Source organism: Takifugu rubripes, chromosome 4 (assembly GCF_901000725.2).
Source record: "Takifugu rubripes chromosome 4, fTakRub1.2, whole genome shotgun sequence".
Taxonomy (NCBI): domain Eukaryota; kingdom Metazoa; phylum Chordata; class Actinopteri; order Tetraodontiformes; family Tetraodontidae; genus Takifugu; species Takifugu rubripes.
This window is the reverse complement of record NC_042288.1, coordinates 5,273,663-5,296,851: the sequence shown is the minus strand read 5'-3', so window position 1 is coordinate 5,296,851 and position 23,189 is coordinate 5,273,663. Positions and strand designations below refer to the sequence as shown.

General features: G+C 42.9%; 1 protein-coding gene across 2 annotated transcripts in view; it reads left to right on the top strand.

Annotated features, from left to right (window-relative positions):
* Positions 1-17,846, top strand: part of grid1a (glutamate receptor, ionotropic, delta 1a) — a 130,265-nt gene extending 112,419 nt beyond the window's left edge. Inside the window, exons 9-16 of one of the 2 annotated variants that reach the window (XM_029835615.1) lie at positions 4,190-4,291; positions 5,654-5,851; positions 6,491-6,821; positions 9,249-9,387; positions 13,058-13,253; positions 13,815-13,981; positions 14,540-14,780; positions 16,959-17,846. In XM_029835615.1, the coding sequence (XP_029691475.1) occupies positions 4,190-4,291; positions 5,654-5,851; positions 6,491-6,821; positions 9,249-9,387; positions 13,058-13,253; positions 13,815-13,981; positions 14,540-14,780; positions 16,959-17,396 (1,812 nt within the window). In that variant the 3' untranslated portion in view covers positions 17,397-17,846. Of the gene's footprint in view, positions 1-4,189; positions 4,292-5,653; positions 5,852-6,490; positions 6,822-9,248; positions 9,388-13,057; positions 13,254-13,814; positions 13,982-14,539; positions 15,012-16,958 lie in introns of both variants that reach the window. The other variant, XM_029835616.1, reaches the window with a different exon arrangement.
* Positions 17,847-23,189: the final 5,343 nt, after the last annotated feature.

The window sequence follows — 23,189 nt, the reverse complement described above, 5'->3', positions numbered from 1 at the left end:
ATCTGGGATTGTGTCACCTGCTTGGCGGAGCTGTTCAGTGTGACAGAGCAGCTGGAATCAGGCAGCTCTCCCCTCTCTTTATGTGTAATGGGATGTTTCGATTCCCAATCAGCAAGTTGTGCTCGGTAAAATTGGTGTCTACCATCAAGAAGAGTAACGCCATTACATGACTGCCTCTGCAAATGTGCTGTCGCGTCACGTTACTGTGTTCCTTTCGCGCCTTGACGGTACATGTTCCATCTACCGACCCCTCAGAGTCCAACTCATTTTGTGCCGCTCTCATTTCGTCTCCTGTCCTTATCCTGTCGTCCCTGTTCTCTTCTTCCCTCCCTCAGCCAGCATTTCCTCCCTCTCCATCATCGTTTAGCTGCATTCAGTCCATTTTCTCCTCAGCCTGATGGTTCTCAGATGAGGCGTCTTTCTGGTTAGAAACAATAATGAAGACTGAAATACTATTTCCTGGATGGCTACTGTGAGTTTTCTGCACCGTCCTGTTTCTGCTGCAGAGTGATCGATGCTGTTGTTGTCTGGCCTTTCTGCTTTGCTCTTATTGATGTGATGTTTGCCTCTAATCAGATATTACTAATGACTTCCAGCTTAGCCAAACCTTTCATGGGCAGAGTCACTTCATTTGATGCAATTATTGCTTCTACCCCAGCACATAGAGAGTAGAACATTTGCTATACAAATGACTGTTATCTTTTCAAAAGTCAAAAGTAAATACCCACAAACTTTGGAAATCCAATCACATTTATTTAGAGCCCAAAATCACAGACATTGTTGCCTCAAGAGGGCTATTCAATCTGCACAGATGTGACCCCCTCTGAGCTCAGACCCTCGAACTGGCTCAGAAAAACCTTAACCAATTTTAGGGAAAAAGAAGAAACCTGAAGGAGATCCAAAGATGATAGCTGTGCAGTAGATGTCATGATTACAGAAATCATCATCATCAATATTTGTACTATATCTGTTCATGATTATTAAAGATATGGGAGTTAGTGTATCATCTGTGCATGGACGGAGGTTTTTCCATTGTAATAGAGCAAATGTCCTCCATATGAAGATGTTCTCATATGGAGCTCTGGCCCCCTCCACCTTCAGAAAACATCAATATCAATATTTGTACTATATCTGTTCGTGATGATTAAAGATATGGGAGTTAGTGTATCATCTGTCCATGGACAGCGGTTTTTCCATTGTAATAGAGAAAATGTCCTCCATGTGATGTCCTCCATATGAAGATGTCCTCATATGGAGCTCTGGGCCCCTCCACCTTCAGGTCTTGATGGACCATAACCAGGATCAGTCAGACTAGAGAAACACATAATAATAAAATTATTTAAAGGCACCTTTCGAGGCTGTCAAGGTCACCTTCTGGAAGGTTTATACTGGTTTTAACAGGTTCATACATGTTGTTCTTGAATCAGTTTTAAGCATTTCAGAACACAGTTTTCTCAGTAACAGTAAATATTTACATTTAAATCTGTGTTCTTCCAACTTTCTAACATTGAAAGGATTATTGTTATAACAGGATGGCATTGCTAGTTTATCGTCATATTCAGACTTTCTTAGCCAGAGCTGCTCCCAGTATAACCGGTGGGTGTTGGCCACAGTTCTGCTCACGGTTTCGGTGTAGTCCTCCAGTTTCCCAGCACCGTCTGTCACTGGCTCACTGATGTTAAAGCTCTCTGGACGTTTCTTTCACTGCCAGTCGAGCTTCACCAGCTTTACTTACATCGCTTTCCTTCTCATGATTTTGTGGATCATTTTACAGGCCAAATTGGTTAATGAGGCAGCTGTGTAATCATCTATATAGATGATGTTTATACATAAAATATTGTTGCTCTATTGCTACTAATTATTTCTGCTGGATCCGTGCTTTCAATAAATAATTACTTATCCCTGAGGTGCTAATTATGCGCTAATTTAATTGTGAAACTTCATGAACACAATAAAATAAAACTAACATATGATACTATGGAAAGTTGCTGATGTTAAAATCCATCCAGCAGTTATAGAATATTTCTTTTGACTGTTTCATAACTAACCAACTGTTGTTTTTTTATGATTTGTCCCTCAGTAATGTTGCAATAAAGTGGAACCAGCTGCAGTTGTGTTTCCATTTTAAAAGCTTATATAGCCTGCTGGGCTAACATGTTTTTATTGACATACACACGAGCTGCAGAATTGCACATGCGCTAAGATTTTTGTCCTCATCTCCTGCCTTCATTTCTAGTAATATTTTCTAGTTTTTCATCCCTTTGAGAAGCTGATGCCCTTGTTGGCTTGATTGATAGACACGTCTTGCCATTGCACCAGCTACTTCTGTCGCTGTGTATCCCTCCTCCAATCCCAACCTGCAGAATCTTTAAATCATGATGTTGGAATAATGGAAGTGAGCATCGACGTGTTGTCGATGCGTTTAATGAGTCACAGAGAGGATTGTGGTTGAATGGAAGCTCGGTGGCAAGATGAACAGTCAATAAGCAGAAGACGTGAAGAAGCAGACCTTCTAGGGCTCATTTAGGAGGTGAGACGGTCACAAACCATCATTTTCAAGGTCAGTGGTGTTCACTAAAGCCCATTGCTGAACATTATGGTAGTAACACCACTCTCTAAGAGTTCTGCAGAACAGAATCTTTTCGAATTTGATGAGTTGTTTATTTTAATTTATTTGCTAATTATCAGATCGATCTATCAGATTGTTTTGAAGTTTGGTCCATGTTGCTGCAGCTTTGCTGCTGGTTCACTTTGTGACTTTTGGCTGCAGGGATGTATGAAGTAGAAGTTATGGACGTCAATGTTCTTGAGCTTAATGAGCAAAGATTGTCCTGGTTTTATGGAGGACGAAGCTCATACAACACACCTACAGTATTTTCTAACCAATGTGCACATTCAGCTCTCACAGCTGTACAACAGCAGCTTTATTGTGTTGACATTGATCCACTTCATAAATGCCCTCTAGATTTTTTTATATCCAGAGTTGTGATAGACACCTTCAGCCACACGCATAACAGGTGGCAACTGAAGATTCACCTCAGCACACCGAAACATGGTAACACTCAGTTATCGTTACGGTTTTTGAGGTATTTGTTGCCTCAGCAGTGAGTTCATTTGCGGCTGTAAGCTGTGGTTTATCTGGAGTTTCCTCCGTATTGTATAATCCTTCACTTTGCAAGTGTCAGTCTCAGGGATTTATGTCTGCACCCGTTATTTTGTTTAGAAATCTGGACCAGTAATCATAATCTGGAACTTCATCAGAAGTCATGTTTATATGTCTGCAAAGCCATTTTTTGTTTCTTGGCTCTAATCTTGCATATGTACAGTTAAACGAAAGAGAAAATAGATGAAGGCTGTCATGAAAGGTGACTTAAAGTTAAGTTTATAATTTGTATATTAATCCTGGGGTTCTTTTCTACACAATGTTGCTTAAATATCCTTCGTAGCTATCCGTCTGCTGTCCAACAGTCAATAAAGCCTTTGGATAAATCTGCCTCAATCACTGAAACACAGTATTACATTTCAGCTGCTTGTAATGAGAGACACAATTAGAGACTTTTCTAATTTGAACTCAACCGGTTTTCATGCAAATCGGCTGTAACAAAGGTAAACGTGAGAAGTGATAATGGGAGTGTTAATGTGAAAGGTTAAAGCAGATGGAAAGAGAGTGTTTAGGGTGAGAAGCCATAGACTGAGCTGTGCTGTCGGGCTGTCAAAGCCTCTTGTCTGGCCTTCAACCGCCATTCTTGTCCTGTCAGCTCAGATCTCTTAAACCAATCCAAATGATGTGTATCTTCTCAAAAATCCTTGTCCAGCTCGCAGCAGAGATTAAGAATTGAACAAACAGCAGATGGAGAACTTGAAACACATCTCAGAATGTTGACAGCGTGGAAGAGAGTTTAAAGAAAAGATTGTTGGGATAAGAAGAAGGAAGTCAGTCTTTTTCTGCACAATGACTACAATGTGTGGGGTCTGAATATTTAGATTTTTGTAACACAAATTCAAAAATGTGCATGGGCGTGCGATGTGTGTAAATGCTAATTAATGAAGCAATAAATGTGTGATTGTGTTATTGTGATCAAAAAAATGTAAGAAATACCTTCAACCACCTTCTGAAATTAATGACTTCTGCCTTATGTTTACGTTCCAGTTTAATATCCTCGTGTATGTTTTCTCTTTCCTCCATTAGCTGGCAACTTGGGACTCCACTCGCGGGCTGAACGGTAGCCTAAAGGAGAATCGGATAGAGAGTAGCATGCAGGGGGTGACGCTCAGGATTGTAACATTGCTGGTAAGTTGTGGGAGTTAGCTGAATCTGTTAATACTTGACCTGAGTAGGCAAATATCTGAGAATATTACTCTGAATCCTCTGCAGCTAAATTGATACAAACAGCCGCAGTAGGACTAAACCAGAGCGTTGGTTGTTTAACGCTGTGCTGGTATGGATTTTTCCATGTTGAGAACAGGTGCTAGCTGCATAATGTCGATTCTATAATGCCTCAGGTTTTGAACAAACACAGGTTCTCTCTATGCTCCCGACTCCTCAGACTCAGTGTTTATATATCCTGTGTACCCACAGCAAATCTGCACATTATGTTTTTCTGCTCTTCTTTCAAAAATGTCTGCTTTGCACACTTTCAAACTCCAAACATCTCACGAGGGAAGCATCAGTATAACCAGAAGATCGATCAAGACCGCCACAGTAGGCGTGGATGACGAGTTTCCATCATCACCTCCTTTCATAGACAGTGGTGGGAGTGCGCCACTCACTTTTTCTTTACCACAAACTCCCCAAATAAATAATATTCTCCCTCATCTAGTCTGTCAATATGAGCCACGCAGGCCTGTCAGGGGCTGAGGAATGTGTGCAGACCAGTTCACTTGAATACCGATGATGATGTTCCTGCTGAGAAGGCAAAGCTGATACCAAAGCTTGTGTAAAGTTTGGGTGCATTTAGATGCATCAGGTTATCAATCTGTGGACGTTCCACCTGCTAAGGAACCCTTTTACTGTTTTGTTTTCTTCTTGTTCTAATAATAAGTAAAAAACTGATTAAACACAATTACAGACATTCAATTCTATTTTCGGCCCTTCCCTTTGTTGTTAGCCGGCACAATATTGATAATAATAACCACCAAAGTCACCTAATGGAGACATTTATCCGATTTCCCTTTGACACCACCCTCTTCTCCCTTTACCTCTCCCATCCATTCTTCTTCTCCTCTATCTATTGTCCCTTTTACCCATCTGCAGTAATGCTGACCTGTTATTTCGACCCATAAAGCAGCTGCATAGGGAAGGGCGGGATTTAAACAGTAGTTTCAACGGTGACCAGACCGAGCCATAATGCCGTGTGTTACAGGTCAACAGATGCTGAAGTAACACTCTTATTAAGATGAAGTTCAGCTTAGATCACTTCAGAAGCTCTTCATAAAAGTGTCAACCTGAAGTTCTTAATATGACTGAATGTGTCCTCGCCTGGGTGGACGATCGGGCCCCCAGCAGATTAAGGAGCATCCTGATAAATGTCGTCTGTGATTAAGCACCTTCTCAGGTTTAAAGGAGAGTTTGAGGATAAATCCTAAATGTAGAAACATTAATGTGTCTTAGACTCATTGATGTAATTTCAGTTTTCTCTCTTGATTCTGTCAGGAAGAGCCTTTTGTGATGGTGGCAGAAAATATTCTGGGCCAAGCAAAGAGGTACAAAGGCTTCTCCATCGATGTTCTGGATGCTCTCTCTAAGATCCTGGGCTTCAAGTATGACATATACCAGGTTGGAGATGGAAAGTACGGTTCAGCACTCCCAAATGGATCCTGGAATGGCATGATAGGAGAACTCATCGGAAAGGTTAGCTTTTCCTGTAATATCAGCGGGCTGATTATCAGATATTCTGGGATTCAGGCCATATTGTCAAATTTGGGAATGGAAGCCAAGATATATCAGTAAAGTGGAAAAGATTAGAAAAACTTTTCTGTGAGCCAACAGTCCATATCTGCCAATCAGTTTTCTCCTGTGGATGATATCAGAAAGTTCCAACCTGATCTAATTTCTGCTTTTTGGACAGACGCTGAAAAAGTTTGACAATAAGTTATGAAATCTGTGGTTTTGCTGATGCTGCAGTAAAAAAAACACTTTTTGGTTCCTACAAAGCATAAAACTCTGCCAGTAAAGTATTAAATACTGGAATTCGGCAAAAAAGAACACATTTGACAAACAGTTTTAATTTGATTCAGTGTGAAATAATGTGATTCTAAAATGTGGGCTGAGTGTTGTTGAGTTCAAACCACTGTGACTGTTTGTTATTATCCATTTTCTGCTTAGATGAAAGTTTCGCGTGATATTGGATGATTGGAGATTAAATGGGCACCAGAAAGATTAATCTAACTGTCGGGGGGGGGGGGGGGGGGGGGGGGGGGTGCGTATTATGGCTATTTATGGAGCATATTTTCATGGTGAATAAATGAGCCCATATAACTTCATTCACAGCAAGCTGACTTGGCCATATCAGCCATCACCATCACCCCGGAGCGGGAGAGCGTGGTGGATTTCAGCAAGCGCTACATGGACTATTCTGTCGGAATCCTGATGCGCAAATCAGAGGAGAAAATTAATATTTTCTCTTTGCTGGCACCGTTTGATCTGGCGGTTTGGGCGTGCATCGCCGCAGCCGTTCCTGTAGTTGGCATCATGATTTTCCTTCTCCGGCGCATCCAGGCTGTGCGCTGCCACAACAGTGCAGGAGGTCACACCTCGCCATCTGTCTCCACTTCACTCCAGAGCGCCATCTGGATCGTCTACGGTGCTTTTGTACAGCAAGGTGGGTGCTGAAATATGTTTTTCATTTGGCCTCCTTCACATCCAGAAACTTCATCCAATTAAATCTGTGACGTTGGTTGGAGCTGTGGAGCTTTTGATGGAGAGTAAAACAGGAAAAAGAAGCCAAAACTGAGCAGCAATACCAGATCACTGAGGGACATCACATGTGTGGGATGCGGCAAACAACGCTGACTCAGTTTAGACTCAATTTGAAGCCTGCAAACCGCAGCTGTTTGAAAGGTGCCCTTGCCAAGGACAAGGTCCCGTCTTTAGGATCCAACTGCATGGTGGTATTTGGATGTGTAGCTGCATTAGTAAAGACTGGCCCAGCTCCCTCCATATTTAAGCTTACTCTTTTAATTCCATATTTTCTGCTCTTTTATGCTGGTTGACTGCTGCCATGTTTCAGGGTTCCAGCAGGTTCCGTTACTGCTGGTGGGTCTTTGTCACTGTCACAGACCACAGTGATCTCAGACCCCCCTCCAGCAATTTTTTTTTTTTGGGGGGCAGTGGGTCACTGCCTCCATGTTGGTGACATCCACAGGGTTGATTTGTGGAGTGTTTGCAAACATTTCCTTCCATGTTTTAAACCAGTTGTTTTTCTTTTTTTATTAGAAAACTGTTGACTTTCCATCAACCTTTAATTAATTTGGGTAAAATAGTTTCTATGCTTGCAGGAGCAGCATGGCATACTAAAGGAGGCATTCACTGGCTCTTCTGCTGTCTTGCTGTGTGCATGTGTGTGTGTGTGTGTGTGTGTGTGTGTGTGTGTGTGTGTGTGTAAGAGGCTGAATTGCCAGTAAATAGAAGCTTTTTAAGACCTGTTTCACTGCTGCTGCAAATGGCAAAACAATATTGAAATTCAGTCTGTGCACATTGCTCATATGATGACAGGCTGAACAGGGAAGCGTCCTGTGCATCCTAATTTCCCCCTAACACACCGTCAACATTTCAGTCCTACCTCCTCTTGTTAATAAAAACAGAACTAACCTTTTTGGCAAATGTTTCACAACAAAACATCTTTTCTGTGTATTTGTCAGTGAAAAGTCTTAAATTCCCAAAATATTTTGTTGCTTTTGTAACAAAACTGTGGTCATTGTGACTTCCTGGCCGCCATAGTCACAGCAGAATTGGGTCCACAGATGAGATGTTGGTGAAAGTTCAGGGTGATCAGGGGTCAAAGGCCATTCATGCATGCGACTGCTGACCCTTGCATAGACTGCTTGAATCAGCTGTCCACCAAAAGCTTTTTTTAGACTGTCAGTGATTTTATTGCTCTATCTTAGTCTTCCTGTTCTTTAGTTTTCTTTAGGGACACATTTGAAATACGCAGAACTGTTCAACATCAGGATGATGAACAGAATTTCATGTATTGAGTTCTGATTTTAATCAGTGCGTCTCACAGATGGGACCAACACAGGTGATGAGGAAATCCCCTAAGTCTTAAGATGAACATTTCCCATTCACTGACCTTGAAAAATCAGTCAGTGCCACATGTAATAAAGCGGAGTGATGCTGGAGGCCTGAGTTCATTCCCACAGACCGTCTTCAGGGCACAGCTGTGTTGATACTGACACTTTGAGACAAATATGTTTTCATTACTTTTCACATCCTGAATCTCTCAGATGACATTTCTGTGGCTTTACTCTTGGAAATTAGAATGTGTGTTGACATTTTTCTCATGCAGCTCAGAAGCTTTTGGATATGGAAAGAGCAGGAAGAGCATGAAAGGAAACCAGTGTGATGAGCCAGTCTTCCTCGCAGCAGAAACGGTTTAAAGACACGATGTAAAGAATGTTAAAAAGGCTGCGTGAAGAATGAATATTAATGAGCATTGACTCTTTTATTTTTTTTAAAAAAGGGGGCTGGGATGTGGTGGGGGGCAGAATCAAAATTTTGACCGTGAGCCTGATCAGGCAAGGCGGCGGCGGTAGATTCGTCTGTTGGGAACTGGGTTCTGAGGGTTCTCGGTTCAAACCCCAGGGCAGACAAAAATGAATGGTGTTTTGGTACTAGGGAAGGTGCGAGACCACATTCAAAGCATTGCCAAGGTACCAAACCCAGAAATGCTCACATAGGGCCCTGTGATGAACTGCTAACTCATCCAGGGGTGGGCCTGCCTTTGCCCATTGTTTACCCTCCCTGTAACCCCTCATTGATCTGGTGTTGCTTGCACAATAAAGTGGTTAAGGAGATGACACAAGATCTGGAACAATGACTGAAATTGAGTGACTGAAAGTTTTTAATTTAAGGCCTGATTAAATTATGACCAGATCCAAATGTTTCCCACACTGCAGACAGGGGTCACAATCAGGGGCCGCGCTCTGGCCGACCGTGGACCCAAACACCCCGATGACTGACGATCGTGTGCTATTCTAGAATCTAGAATATTATGGTTTAACTCTGCTGTCATGACGTACTTCCTCAGGCAGCGACTCCATCCTGGGCTCCGTGGCTCTGCGCATCGTCATGGGCAGCTGGTGGCTTTTCACACTCATTGTCTGCTCATCGTACACAGCCAACCTGGCTGCGTACCTGACTGTGTCCCGGATGGACAACGCCATCAGGTAGGACACAGTCCTTTTACTTCTGCCAAGCTAAAGAATAGCATCAGAGAGAGAGTTACTTATTTGATATTACTTTGCATGGTTCATTTGGGTTTCAATGACAGCATTCAGATGTTTTCTTCATCCGCATGTTATTTATCACAGTCGGAGATTTAAGAAAAGTCACTCCACACAAGTGAGCAATGTGTGGTGAGGTTTGGCAGCCAGACGTCAACCACATCTGACGTGATCGGTTCCCCTCAACGTTCTCTTCCTGACATTTTTCCATATAACGCTCAAACACTTTCAGCTTCATGGCAGGAGACTTTGGTGCTTCCACAAAATTCACCATTTTCCCAAAGCTTGAGAAAATTACAAAAAAAGTTGGGTTGTTTTATGTCAGAAATGAAACTTGTTCCTGTGAGAGGAGGAATGGCTTTGGTATTATTGTGGAAACACTGTAGGACAGATGAGAGATAACACATTTAAACAGGGAGTTAGGTCAGAGCGAACTGACCTGGGGCAAGTTCTCTATGTTAACATGAACCTTAATAAGATTACTGCTCACCTCTGGCTTTCTTGATGGCACAGCTTCTAAATTTTAACCATTATTGCAGAAAAGGATATTTCTGTTTGAGTGTGTGTGTGTGTGTGTGTGTGTGTGTGTGTGTGTGTGTGTGTGTGTGTGTGTGTGAGAGAGAGAGAGAGAGAGAGAGAGAGAGAGAGAGAGCGAGAGAGAGAGAGAGAGAGAGAACGAGAGAGAACAAGAGAGAGTGAGAGAGACTTTAAACAGAATTCAGGGAGATCATATGCAGGAAATGCAGATAGAAAATTCATGTCATGCTGAAGGAAATCTGCAGAAACTCCATTTAAAGTTTATGTGAATGGGATGGAAGCAAAGACACATTTACCCAACCTGCCACCATTATACACCAACGTCACTAGAAGAAGTCCCTGAACCGGCAATCAGCACCTGTGATTCTGTGGTCACATTCAGCTTGGACCAATTCTGGGATGTTGTGTGGAGACAGCCTATCTCCTACTACACACTGCATTCCAGCTCTAACTGGAACCATCTCTGAGATTCCCAGTTTGACTGGATGACAGCTTATGTGGAAAGTGTGACACCATGGAGAGGCTCTCACAGGCTTTCTGTTGATGCTATCAAACACATTTCAGCACTAATTCAAACTCCACATTTTCACACATGGTGAAAAGAGGAGCCAGTTGATTTAAATATAGCCAGTGGAAAAATGCAGCTGCCTTCAGATAATTTTTTTTAGCCAGCAACAGAGTCAAGGTTATGATGGGAAATTCAAATTTGACACAACCACAGGATCCACTGAGGGAAGAAGAAAAGACACAGGTGCTGACATTTCAGCTCCAAAATCCTCATTTCCCCTTATAGTCAAGGTGAAAGACTGACCTGCACGCATGATTTACCTCTGGCTGTTTACCAGCGTTAACTCTGTTGTTTGTTGTTGACAGAAAATCTCCTTCACAGGGTCCAACAGTACAGGTCATTAACAATTAGAAACATGTGCACGGCTGCATTAAAGAGGCTCCTGCAACAGCAGAGTATTTAAAAATGTCATTGTGTAGTTCAGATTAGTCAGGGTGGTTACCGCAGAGGGAGCCAGGATGTTATCAGGACCCAGTGGGATGTTCCACCATCTGGCAGCAACTGGAAGGAATGATGAGGGGATGAAGAGGACTTTCTGCAATCAGGCTTTTGCTTCTCTCTGAGTGGTTTTGTACTCAGACAGCCGTTTGAAATGGACTGATGGTTTTCCTGCACAGGTCCGAACAAACAAATGAAGGTGCATGCATCCAAAGTCTGAGCTGCTCCATTAATGCTCTATGCTCTATGCTCTATGCCTCTCCCCTACATGAGCCTGGTCCTGCTCAAGGTTTCTTCCTGTTAAAGGGGAGTTTTTCCATGGTGCTTCCATGGGAAAATGATGCTGGCGCACGGTCTCAACAAAGACACACACACACACACATATGCTCTCTGGTTCCGATAGCTTGAATTAGAGAGCATCTGCTGTCACGTGCGGAGCCTCAATCACACCAGAACACAGAGTCCTCCCCATTTTATTCGTTTTGTGATTTGATGTACTCCCATATGCATCCCACCCATCGTTGCTCATTTGTGGGGTAATAAATGAGCAGCTGCAGCTACTATATCTCTGATTGCATTGGGACCAACTGAGCTGGACACAAATTGTGAATCAGAGGATATAAGTGAAGTAAAAGCACTTTAAATAGCCTACAAATGTCCTCATGCCAGCATGTATTTGGAAGCCTGCTTTACAGTAGCTGCTTTTCCTTTCTTGACTCTGTGCTCTCTAGTTGTGTCAGAATGGTCATATATATCTAACATCTATGGAGAAATTTCTGAGTGGCTGTCGCGGATCCTACCACCAGAATCTGCATCATGAGCGTTTAAATCTGACAGGGTTGGGATTAGCACTCAGATATGAACGATGGCTCAGGAGGTCCTTTGGCCAGGTTTGATCACTGGCCTGTGCTGAACTGCCTTGGGGAATATTACTGAAGCTGCTTTGATTGAAGTGTGAAACTGTGGGTAGGATGGCACATATGTTGACCCCTGAATTCAGGTTTTTCAGAAGCACCGGAGAGGTTTAGGTCCAAATCTCTGAGCTGATTGATGCTTGATGTTATAATGTGTCAAAGTCCTCCATTAAGGTCATGTGGGATCAGACCTTATGTCTGATTAGTTAATGGCTTTTAGGTGTTTTGTCAAAGTTTGTCAAACTTTTTCCATCCATCCATCCCTCTGGGATCCAGACAACAGTGCATGCTTTCTTTCATAAATGTTCTTCAACTGCATCAGAAACAGAGACCATCCACTAACGCTACATCAGTAGGACATTGTGTTCAAAAAAGCTGGTGAATCACAGCTCCTCATCAGCTGAGGACATCTAAGCACCTCCCATCACCCGCTGGGATGGGAGGAGCCTGCACACATATGGATTTATCTCCACAGAAGGTCATAGTTCTTGTGCTGCCATTGTAGTTCCAGCTGCTCAAATCTTTCTCTAAATCAGCACACATTATCAAAGTGCTTTGGCCGTATTTATATCAAATGTTGATGCTCATTTTTACTGCCAGGCTCATGTCCCATGGAAGACCTCCTACGCTCTATAGCTGAAAAACACAGGAAAGGAGTGAAGGAAGCAACAGCTACTAGAAGATTTTTTTCTTTTCCCAGAATAGGTGGAAATGTTTTTTTTTTATCTGCACCCACTAAGTTACAGGTTGAGACCATGGACATTCTGGTTGTCTGCCTGCAGGAATGACTTTCAATAATCAATCTGGCACAACTTCCCTGAAAGGAGCCACAGCAGGAGGCTTCTGAGACCCACTTTCACAGCTGCGCCTCCCAATTAGCCCCTTCACCCCTCAAACCTTTCCTGAAATTTGTTGAAGGTACATACAGGACAGACATGGACACGTTCTGGCCTGTCAGGAGGACCAAAGCTCCAAATAGGACGCAGCAGTAGAACACTTGACAAATGTATTTTCTATGACTGAACTTGGGCTCTATCTAAGAACCTCAGTCAAAGCCACGCTGCCTTTGGTTTGCTGGTGGGGTAGGAGGAGGGCGTTTACAACACATCTAATAAAATAAAATCTGTTTACATCTTCATTGTTTTCCTGACTGCAGATCGTTCCAGGACCTGTCCAGACAGTCGGATCTGGTTTATGGGACCGTGAGAGAGTCAGCTGTCTTTGAGTACTTCAAGGCCAAAGGCACCAACCCTCTGGAGCAGGACAACACGTACGCTGAACTCTGGAAGACCATTAACAAGAACAACGGCCTGGAAAACTCTGTTTCCAGCCCATCAGAGGGAATCAAGAAGGTCAGAGCTTCCTCTGAAGGATATAGTCAAGTCACTTTTGTTGCATCCACGAATCTTGTCTGAAGCTTCTCCAGGATTGGAGGAAAATATAAAGAGACAGACTTGTATCGATCCATTTTCTGCAAACATTTCTGCCACTTTTCAGCTCCGCTGTTCTTGTTTTGTTTCCAATTTGCAGATTACAGATTTATTGCAGTTGTTTTCTGATTACCTGCGGGTAGAAAAATAGGATAAAAATTCAAGTTCTTTTTTTGCAAAAGCAGATTCCACCAAATTTTCATGACAAAAATCTGATTTTGTGACAACAGCAGTCACAACAGTCTTCAGCCAGTTAATAGAAATTCATAGTCTTTGTCCACATCAATATATTAAATGTATACTTAAGCATTAGATCAGTTCACTTTTCATTTATTTATTTATTTGGAATATTTTCACAGTTAGTTAATCACACAATAAGAGGAAATAATCACCAGTCACCCAGCCTGTTAGCTTGTAGCTTTGTCTCTTTGTTCTTGTGTTTATCTGTTGTAAATCCTTTTCTACATTTGGTGGTTTATGCAGGCAAAGCGGGCATCCTATGCTTTTCTGTGGGATATGGCGGTGGTGGAGTACGCTGCTCTGACAGATGACGACTGCACGCTGACAGTCGCAGGAAACAGCATGAGCACCAGAGGCTACAGCATGGCCCTTCAGCACGGCAGCCCTTACAGAGACCTCTTTTCTCAGAAGTATGGGTGTTGATATCAGCTACATTGCTCACTTTGTAATTATTGAAAAAAAACAGTTGTGGACACTGCTGGCAGGATTTACTATGCAAATGATGTTTTCCTAGTTTTAGACCCCCATTTATGAGCCAGCCAAACCAAACAGCTTCACACTCAGAGTCTAAACCGCAGAGTTTATCAGCTGCTTGAAGTGTGTTGTGGAAACTCCATCAGCCTTTATTTGCATCTCAAACAACATATCAATATCAGGCTGCAGTTCAAACTGCAGTTTTTGGTGGTATTAGAGCTCTTTAATGAGCTAGAACCCGATGCTAAAGCAGAACATTGACTGTAACTGTTTCGCTCTCCTTTACTTTTAATTGGGTCACTCAAACTGTTGTTTAATTAAAGTTCTTAAGGACGATATTGATTTTGTAACTCGCCTTTGTGTTTGTCGATAGAAATATCTTTGATTTTTTAAACTATTTTCAGTTGTTTGTGTAATTTGATTAGTCAGGTATTAATGATGTCTCAATAAGTATTAGTGGAGCCTTTGAAGAACTTCATACTTTATCTCCCCAGGATTTTGGAGCTTCAGGAAAAAGGTGACCTGGACATCTTGAAGCAAAAATGGTGGCCGAAAAAAGGCCGATGTGACCTGCAGAGTCATGCAGATGCCCAGCCGGAGGGCCGGGCCCTGCACCTGCACAGCTTTGCTGGTGTTTTCTGCATCCTGGCTGCCGGGCTGCTCCTGGCCCTCCTGGTGGCCGCGCTGGAGACCTGGTGGAACAGCAACCACTGCCACAGAGAGCAGCCCAAAGAGGTGACCACAGACTCATCGGGCCAGGGCCCAGTCCCAAGCCTGCTAACCCAGAACCGGGCCATGGTGGCCACCGTGGGTCCCCCTGCCCCACCAAGGCCACGGTCGAGACCCAGACCCCCGGGCCCCCCGGTCCTGCCCAGAGATGCCACTGCCACACTCTACTTTATGGATCCAGCAGGCGCTGACGCCAGCCCCGATTTAGTAGAGCTGCAGTACACGCAGTTATAATAGGTGTGCCCCTGATGAAAGTCCAGACATCATGTGATCGATCTACTCATTCGTTTCCATGTGGGAGAGAGTTTGGGTGCTTTGTTGAGACTTCCGTTGCTTCTCTCTCATACAGCACATAAAAACCCACCACCATGGCCTAGTCAGCCATCGTCACAGATGGTAATGCGAGAGAAGCGGATAAAACCACAAACGGCTTTTTTAAATCAGATTTTCAAAACCAGGCGTTGGAATTGAGCACTTCAGCTGTACAGTAGCTCTCTTTAGCTCATCCATTCAAGTCTTAAAGCTTTAGAGCTCTGACTTTAACTCGCCCCTCCACACGAGGCGTCCAGACAGCTAAGGCTTGACATGGATCCCTAAACTAAAGTGTGAGCACAAGCATGTACAGTAGTAAAGCATCTGAGCTTGGTACCAGTCTGTCCATTAAGTATCACCAGTTCAGGCAGCTCTTAGTACACAGTCACGTCTTGGAACTGTGACCAGGTCTCTGGTGGCGAGTTTGAGTTACTGCCTTCGACTTGGATGTGTTGCACCATGACACCCATGTTTCACCAGAACATGATGGTGTGGGGGTGTGGGGGTGTGGGGGAGTGGGGGGGGGGGGGGGGGGGGTCAGGCACAGGCCTGACCTTCGATAGGGAGGGATCACTGTCAGTCTCAGCATGGGGCCAGGCTGGGGAGATGCTCTTTTTACCATCCATCATCTCACTCCATGTCTGTACTGTTGTGTGGACGTTAGTGCCTCAGCATGACCAGTGTTTCCTGATTTTTCCGTCGCTTCGTTCGCATTGACGTCAAAGAAGCAATGATGTGCCAATCTTTACCCACCACAGACGTGCGGTCACCTAAACATGTAAACACTTGAAGTGCATGAAGAGCATCCACATTTATGCTTCCTTCAGAAGTCCAGATGAAATTAAGCAGTTTTAATTTCAATGCTTTGCTGCTTCAAGGTGTTGTTTTCAGACCTTCACTTCTTCACATGTTCTTCTGTTGTGGTCTCCTAAAGTTTATGTGTGAAGAAACACTCAGTTATTGCACCAACATCATTCTTCACACTCTTTATTCAGACCTTTCAGGAAACTTCTACTGGGTGAAGCTTTTGTCAGGACTCTGTGTTGAAATTCAGATTGGTGGAGAACGGCAGTGAAAGATGACCTTCTAGAAGTCTTCCATCTGCCTTTTGAACTTGAGCTCAGTCAGCAATTGTTGGATCCTTTTCTGCAGACTGTTGTATTTGGTGTTTGTTTGGGGTTAGGCCCTGGGATTCTGTAAAGCACCTACAAACAATTTTGATTGTAAAAGACGCTTATTTTAATTGTAAAAAATTGATTGATTGATTGATTGATTGATTGATTGATTGATTGATTGATTGATTGATTGATTGATTGATTGATTGATTGATTGATTGATTGATTGATTGATTGATTGATTGATTGATCGTGAGAGAGTCCTGGTTGTTCCAAACTTCTTCTATTTCAGGATGACGGGGACCACTGTGCTCATGGGAACCTTCAGTGCAGTGTTAATGTTTTTGGAGTCTTCTCCAGATCTACATCTTAAATCCAGTCATGGCATTGAAACATCTCAAAGATGTTCAGGAGAAATGAAGCTAAAGTTCAGATGCAGTATTTTAGTTTTTCTTTCTTATAAGTTTTGTTCCGGTTCTTGAGTGTACCTTGATGGTGAATGATGAATATTTCCATTTTTTATTTTAGCATGAGACCACAACATAAGAAAATGTGAAAAAAAGTGAGAGAACCTGGACTACATGTAATCTTGGAGAAGGTGGAGAAATAACTATTGATAACATGTCCTTCTCTTTCTTTGTCCTCTCTCCCACATTACAACCATTGTCCTTCTTCATTACCATCCTCTTTAACAACATCCCTGCTCTTGCTGCCATTGTATTCCACGTTCCATACTGTGGCTTCTCTCATTCTGTAGGACAAAGAGGTGAACCTGGAGCAGGTCCACCAACGTTTAAACAGTCTCCTGGATGACGACTTGGCCCACAAGCAGCTGCCAGGTCAGTCCATCGAGATCTCTGCCCTGGACATTGGCAGCATGCAGCCCAGCCAGTCCCTGGAGGCTTTGTCAGCCCGAGACTACCCGTCCCATCGGGGGCTACCGCGGCTCTCTGTGACCACTTTCCTGCAGGAAGGTCATGGGGCTGGAAGGACAATGAGTTCAGGCCCTGGCAGGAACTTGCCCCTGCCCCTCAGCAGTGCCACTATGCCCTCTATTCGCTGCAAACACAGGGCACCCAATGGGGGGCTGTTCCGGCAGAGCCCAGTCAAGACACCCATGGCAATGTCCTACCAACCAGTGCCAGGAGGACCCATCCCAAAAGCTAGTGAGCCCAGCCACGGGACATCCATCTGAGCATCAGAGCATTCACGGACATTCAAACTCGGAGAGAAGAGCGGAGCGGCTGAGTGCCAAACGTGTGAAGAGATCAGAATAAAATACAAAACAAAGGTTTCTAATCATGTGCGGAAGAGTCAGGCTGGGATGTACATATGTGTAAATAGTAACAGAGAAGTAACATTAAAAGTGTATTTTGAATATTCAACATTTGAGTTTATAAAACTGACTAGTCTCAAAAAAATGACTGTTTGAATGGCTTTGTAAATTTTGTTCTGATGAAACCGGTTGACATTAGTTTGTGGTTGTTTTTTAAAGTGCCAAATTCTAAAAACAAAACAAAAACCTGTTTTCCTTTCAAATTAACTGAATGTACCGTGAGAATTTATGAGAAAAAACATTTCACACTTCAGATATGTTGAAAGAATTTATTTGTTTCTTACCGAAAAAATAAAAAAGGTTTTAAAAACACACTTGACGTCTGCTTGAGAACATCCCAGCTTCGCCGCTGCCGCGACACTGGGGCCTGATCCCATCATGTTCTTTTTTTCAGACAGCAGGAGCTCTTCCCTTCGTGCACCATCATCACGGCTGCTGACCCAAACCACAGGGCCAGCTCAAATCTGTCTCATCGCGCACGCAGAGGGACCCATCTGTCTTTGTCCCCCCCTGAAGGCAACAGAAAGCAGAAGGAGCTGCTGCCACTACGAGGATGCGTTTCTTCATCAAAATGTTGCCACCTGGGTTGGTTATGCAGTTTGGACTCAAACATCAAAAGTGCTTCAGGGATCCAGCTCTGAGGGGTAACCTCAGCCAATACTGGTGCTCTGGTCTGTCCTGCCTGTTTGTGGATTTGCTGCTTATGCTGGAAGTCGGAAGTTCAACTCGACTCCAATCAGCCATAAACCTCCTGAAACACGAGCAAGCTCTTCCTCAGATTCAAGCTCCTTTGCCTCCCCATCAGAAGCAGGAGCTCAGCTGAAGTTACACTCTTTCGAAGGAACTTCAACAGAGGAGCCGCTGACCTTGTTCTCAGTGAGAATAATGATTTAAGGGGATTTTCCCGCTTCCTTCTGCGGGATCATGTACAAGCAAACTGAATGCCTGAGTATAGCTAAAATGTCTTCATGTAAAGGTTTTTAACAATGTTCCACACATGGAAGAAAATGACTTAATAGACTCATTACTAGGTAAAACCAAAATCTCCATGTTTTTTTCTTTTCTGTGTGGCACATTATCATACAAATAGGCTCTTTGTAATTATACAATTTTGCCATACAAGACGCGCATGAATAGTCTGTATAATTAGCTCATGTGGGCAGTGTGAGGCAATCTGCTGTAAAATAACTTGTCCCTGCGGGAAGATTGCTGACCGTCTGTACGGAGCGCCTCCGCCTCCCTGATCATCCATCCTGTGGCCACGTTAGCTTAACTGCACCCATGCTTTTGCTTTCATTGCTTCAGGGATAGACTTTGCCTTTTTAACCCCCAAAACGTAGTTAATTATTTAGCACCTGCAGCAGGTTTGATTTAATGAAATAAGATTATCAAGCTCCACATTTTCTGATACTATTTTTTAAAATACAATTTTTCAAGTTGGCATCTTTGTTGCGAAGATGTTATTTGAAAGGTCCATCTGTTACCAACAAAGACAACATAATGATTTACTAAGTTAATCAAGAAGGACTGGCAGATGGAGCGCGTTAATGAGAAAACATAACTTAAGTGGACTGCATCTTTACGGGAAATATTTAAGGATATCAGCCTAATTTCTCCAGTAGTGGAGCAACAGATGACAGAGCCTGTCAGAGGCTACAGCAGCTGGCTCAGTTCGTTTAGCATAGAGCCTGAAAGTGGGAGAAAATGCTGGCCACAAAAACAGTTCACTGTTGCACCCATAATAAAGGACATTATATTGTCCTTAATATCATTAGTTACGAACTGCAGCAAATTAAAAAAACAAAAAAAACAATTAAGGAAATCTCCAAAACAAATAAGTCAGAGAATCAGGCTAGAGGCTATAACTTAACATGCATTTATTTTAGAAATCTGTGTCAGGGTAAACACACTTAAAAATGCAATTTATTATCCCAGAAGAGCAGGGTTCTCATCTGAGCCATTTTCCCAATTAAATCAATCAATATACTTAAAAATATGTATATATGAAGCCATGATACATTTTCACTGTTTTGGTTGATTTTTGTTAGAAATTAATATTCTAAAAATGGCAAAGAAAGATTTAAAAAAAAAAATTAAATGTAAATAATAAAGCATCAATTTGCATCAAGGCTAATGCTAAAACTGCATCTGAATGTGTCAAATTTCAAAATTATTGCAAACCATACATACATATTTTAAAAGTACAAATCTGACTTTTTTCAAAGGGAATTCTGGTCTTTGTGCCTCTGGTGCTTAAAAAAAGAGAATCACATACTGGTTGAAATCAGGTGCTGCTCAGTCTGTTGAATTGAGCTAATCCTGCTAATCCACTGAATTCAGTTTGATTTCATGATGGTAAATCTGTCTTCTTACTGAACAGTTATCTGGCTGACCAGTACATTGACTCATAATGGGAGTGAAGCCACAGCAGTGTTGGAGCTCAATGGCTGAGAACCCAACAACCATCAGATACTGGTTCATATTGGACCTCTGTGTTGGGATCCAGTCCTACGAGTGCATAAATGTGCAATGGAAACAGTTTTCCACCTGATAGCACAGAACCCCTTCCGGGCTGGGACCCTTGTGAAACCGGGTTCAGCAACTGGTCATGAAACTGCCAGAAAATCCGCACAAACCCAAGTTAGAGTGCTGAATATTTCATGGTTGGCTTCAGTTACAGCTGCTGATTCAGCTCCCAGAACAGGTGAATTGGTCGATGTCATTTGAGATTTGAGCATTGAAGAACCTTTAATGAAAATTTGAAAAACAAAAGAAAACAAGTCAGCCTAAAAGTGCCACGCTGGGGTTGATTTTCCATCCACCACTGACATTTGTGGGATTCAGATAAGCTCTCTTAGAGTCTCAAGATCTTGGAATCCCAAATGTCTTTCAGACTCAGTTGTGGCGCTGATGTTGCCTCCTGTGAGGGTATCTTTAGAGACCATCGGCGTCACACTAAATTAGTGCTGGCATTTTTGACCTTTAACATCACAGATCTGTTATGGTCTGGACTGATATTTATATTAAAATTTATATTTATAGTAGTGAGGTAAAGATCACGTCCAGATCTCCTCCCCCCTTCTCCTCTTCCTCCTCTTTTTCCTCTTCCTTCTTCTTCTCCTCCTCCTCCGCTCTATCTCCTCTTTTCCTTCTGGCTCCTCCTCCTTCTCCTCTTCCACCTCCCCCTCCTCCTCCTTCTCCTCTTCCTCCCACATTCCTCCTCCTCTTCCTCCTCCTCCAGACCCAACAGGATGGAGTTCATATAAGAGTCTCTCATCCTCGGGTGAGTTCTGGATGTCTGTCTTAACATAACCTAATTTACCCAACTGAAGCTGTAGCTCTCAGTCCTGCTCTCACCTGAAAACATCTGCAACAGAGCGAAGGGAAGATACGAGAGACAAAAGAGCCGAAGTCTCAGACTCTGAACCAGCCCATAAACTGGTTCATTTGGAGAACAAACAAACCTGGACTCAGAGCAGGTTCTTTGTGAGTCTCATCTTTATTGTTTTGGTTTTAAGTTATTGAGATGGTTGCTGGTCTTTTAACTGTAGGTTAGAGAAGATTTTAGGTGCTTTCTGCTCTAATGAAAAAATATGTTTTTCCTCTTTTTTCTGTTTATACACTGTATTGCAGGATGAAGCAGAACATTTATTTGAAAGCAACATGATGGTTTGTCATCTTCCTAACCACTTTATCCCTCTCAGGGTCGCGGGGAGGGTACACAATGGGCGAAGGCAGGTCCACCCCTGGGTGAGTCACCAGTTCATCACAGGGCCCTATGTGAGCAGTTGTGGGTTCAGCACTTTGCTCAAGGGTTCCTCAGCACTGCTCTGAAGGTGTTCTGGCACCTTTCCCTACTACCAGCACACCTTCCATGTTTTGTCTGCTCTGGGACCGAGAACCCTCCACTTCTCAGCCAAGTTTCCAACAGACTCAGGCACAGGCAACGTGATGGGTTGACTAATTATCAGTTGTCTATTAGGAGCATTTCTATCATGTCCAACCTGCTCCAGCAGGTCAAAGTGGGCCAGTCTGCACCTGAGCAGAGCAGAAAAAAAACTCAATATCAATAATCAATGATATAACAGAACCATCATGGCAGCTGGATCAGGGTATGATGGGTCAAACTGGGAGATCTACCAACATCTAAATAGTTCTCTCTTTATTTCAAAATTTTTTATACCTCCACAATTGAGCAGCACCTGATTTCTTTTCTCCTGTGTTATTATAAGGCTTTTCTCCACAGATACACTTTATACATTGATCTACATCCTGCAGGTGTCCAGAACAGGGTTTGATTTGATGTTTTTAGTCCGCCCATGCAGAGAATCTCACTCCACTTCGAAGAAGAACCCCACTAATGTGACGACTGGGACTGTTGGAATGGCAATTATTTCCGTGCAGAATGAAGTTGATGCCACCACTTAAAAACTTGTTGAAACAAAGTGAAACTAAAGATAGTTGGTGGTAAAATATGTTCTTTTTCTCCTCTTTGCTAATATTTTCCTATTGCTAGTACAGATTAATGCCCCTGGATCTACTCAGCACATGTTGAGGATGTTAGCTTCTCATGTCCCTGTGACCAAATTAAAGTTCCAACTTCTCAAACTTCACATGAGATTCTATCACTTATTCCTCCTCTTCTTTTGACCACCATTCATTCCTGTCCAGAGGGATGCTGGAGTCTCCCAACAGCTTCCCGGTAAGAAGCAGGAATCCTGTCCATTATGGATGGATGATGTGCACCAGCACACTCATACCAAGGGAATCGGATTCAGGATCCAGATAAACGTGCATGGAAATGACACAGAAAATCAAGAAAATATAGGAAACCATCATGAAGAATCAAAATGTTTAAACGTTATAAACTAAAACTGGAAATTGTTCATTTTAGTTTCCAAACCCCAGTTATTTATCTTAGTTTCCCAACTGTCATTGCGAATGCAACTGCAGAGGCTCCAAGTTTGTGAACAGGTGTTGTTCATGACAGGCAGCCAAAGCGCGCACACGCACACGCACACGCACACACACACACACACACACACACACACACATACACACACACACATACGCCAGAGTTCCTGCAAAACACCAGTTTCAGGATGACGACTATAAAAATATTTTAAAATGATCTCAGATTGGCTTCAGCTCCAGTTCTTCTGCATCGATGCCACATTAAAGTCAAATGCTCATTAAAAAGGTGAGCTTGTGTAATTGATGTGCATTTTCAAAGTCAAATAGCAATTATTAAAATATAATGCATCAATCTCCTGAATTTGACTTGTTAAAATCAGGAGGGAATTTTGAAACCTTCAGTGTGTCAGCCCATTCAGTAAAGATGCTTCCTTCCCACTGCACAAACATGGAGCCTGAACGTGCCAGATAGGAGAGCTGCTATTGCACTGGCCTGGTGCTGGTGGCGTCATGACAACCACAGTGTGTGTCGAGGTGAGCTGAGATACTGAGATCACACAGCATCCTTATTGCATTCCCAGCAAATCTGAGCTGCCCTGTTTCTGATGGTCTTTTAAAGCTTTGAAAGCCTGGAAATGCACTAACAGAGAGATGCTGTCATCCTTGAACAAAGGGAGCGATACGATTTAATACTCAAATAATGTTTCTGATGAAGACTGTCAATAGAAATAAGCAGAA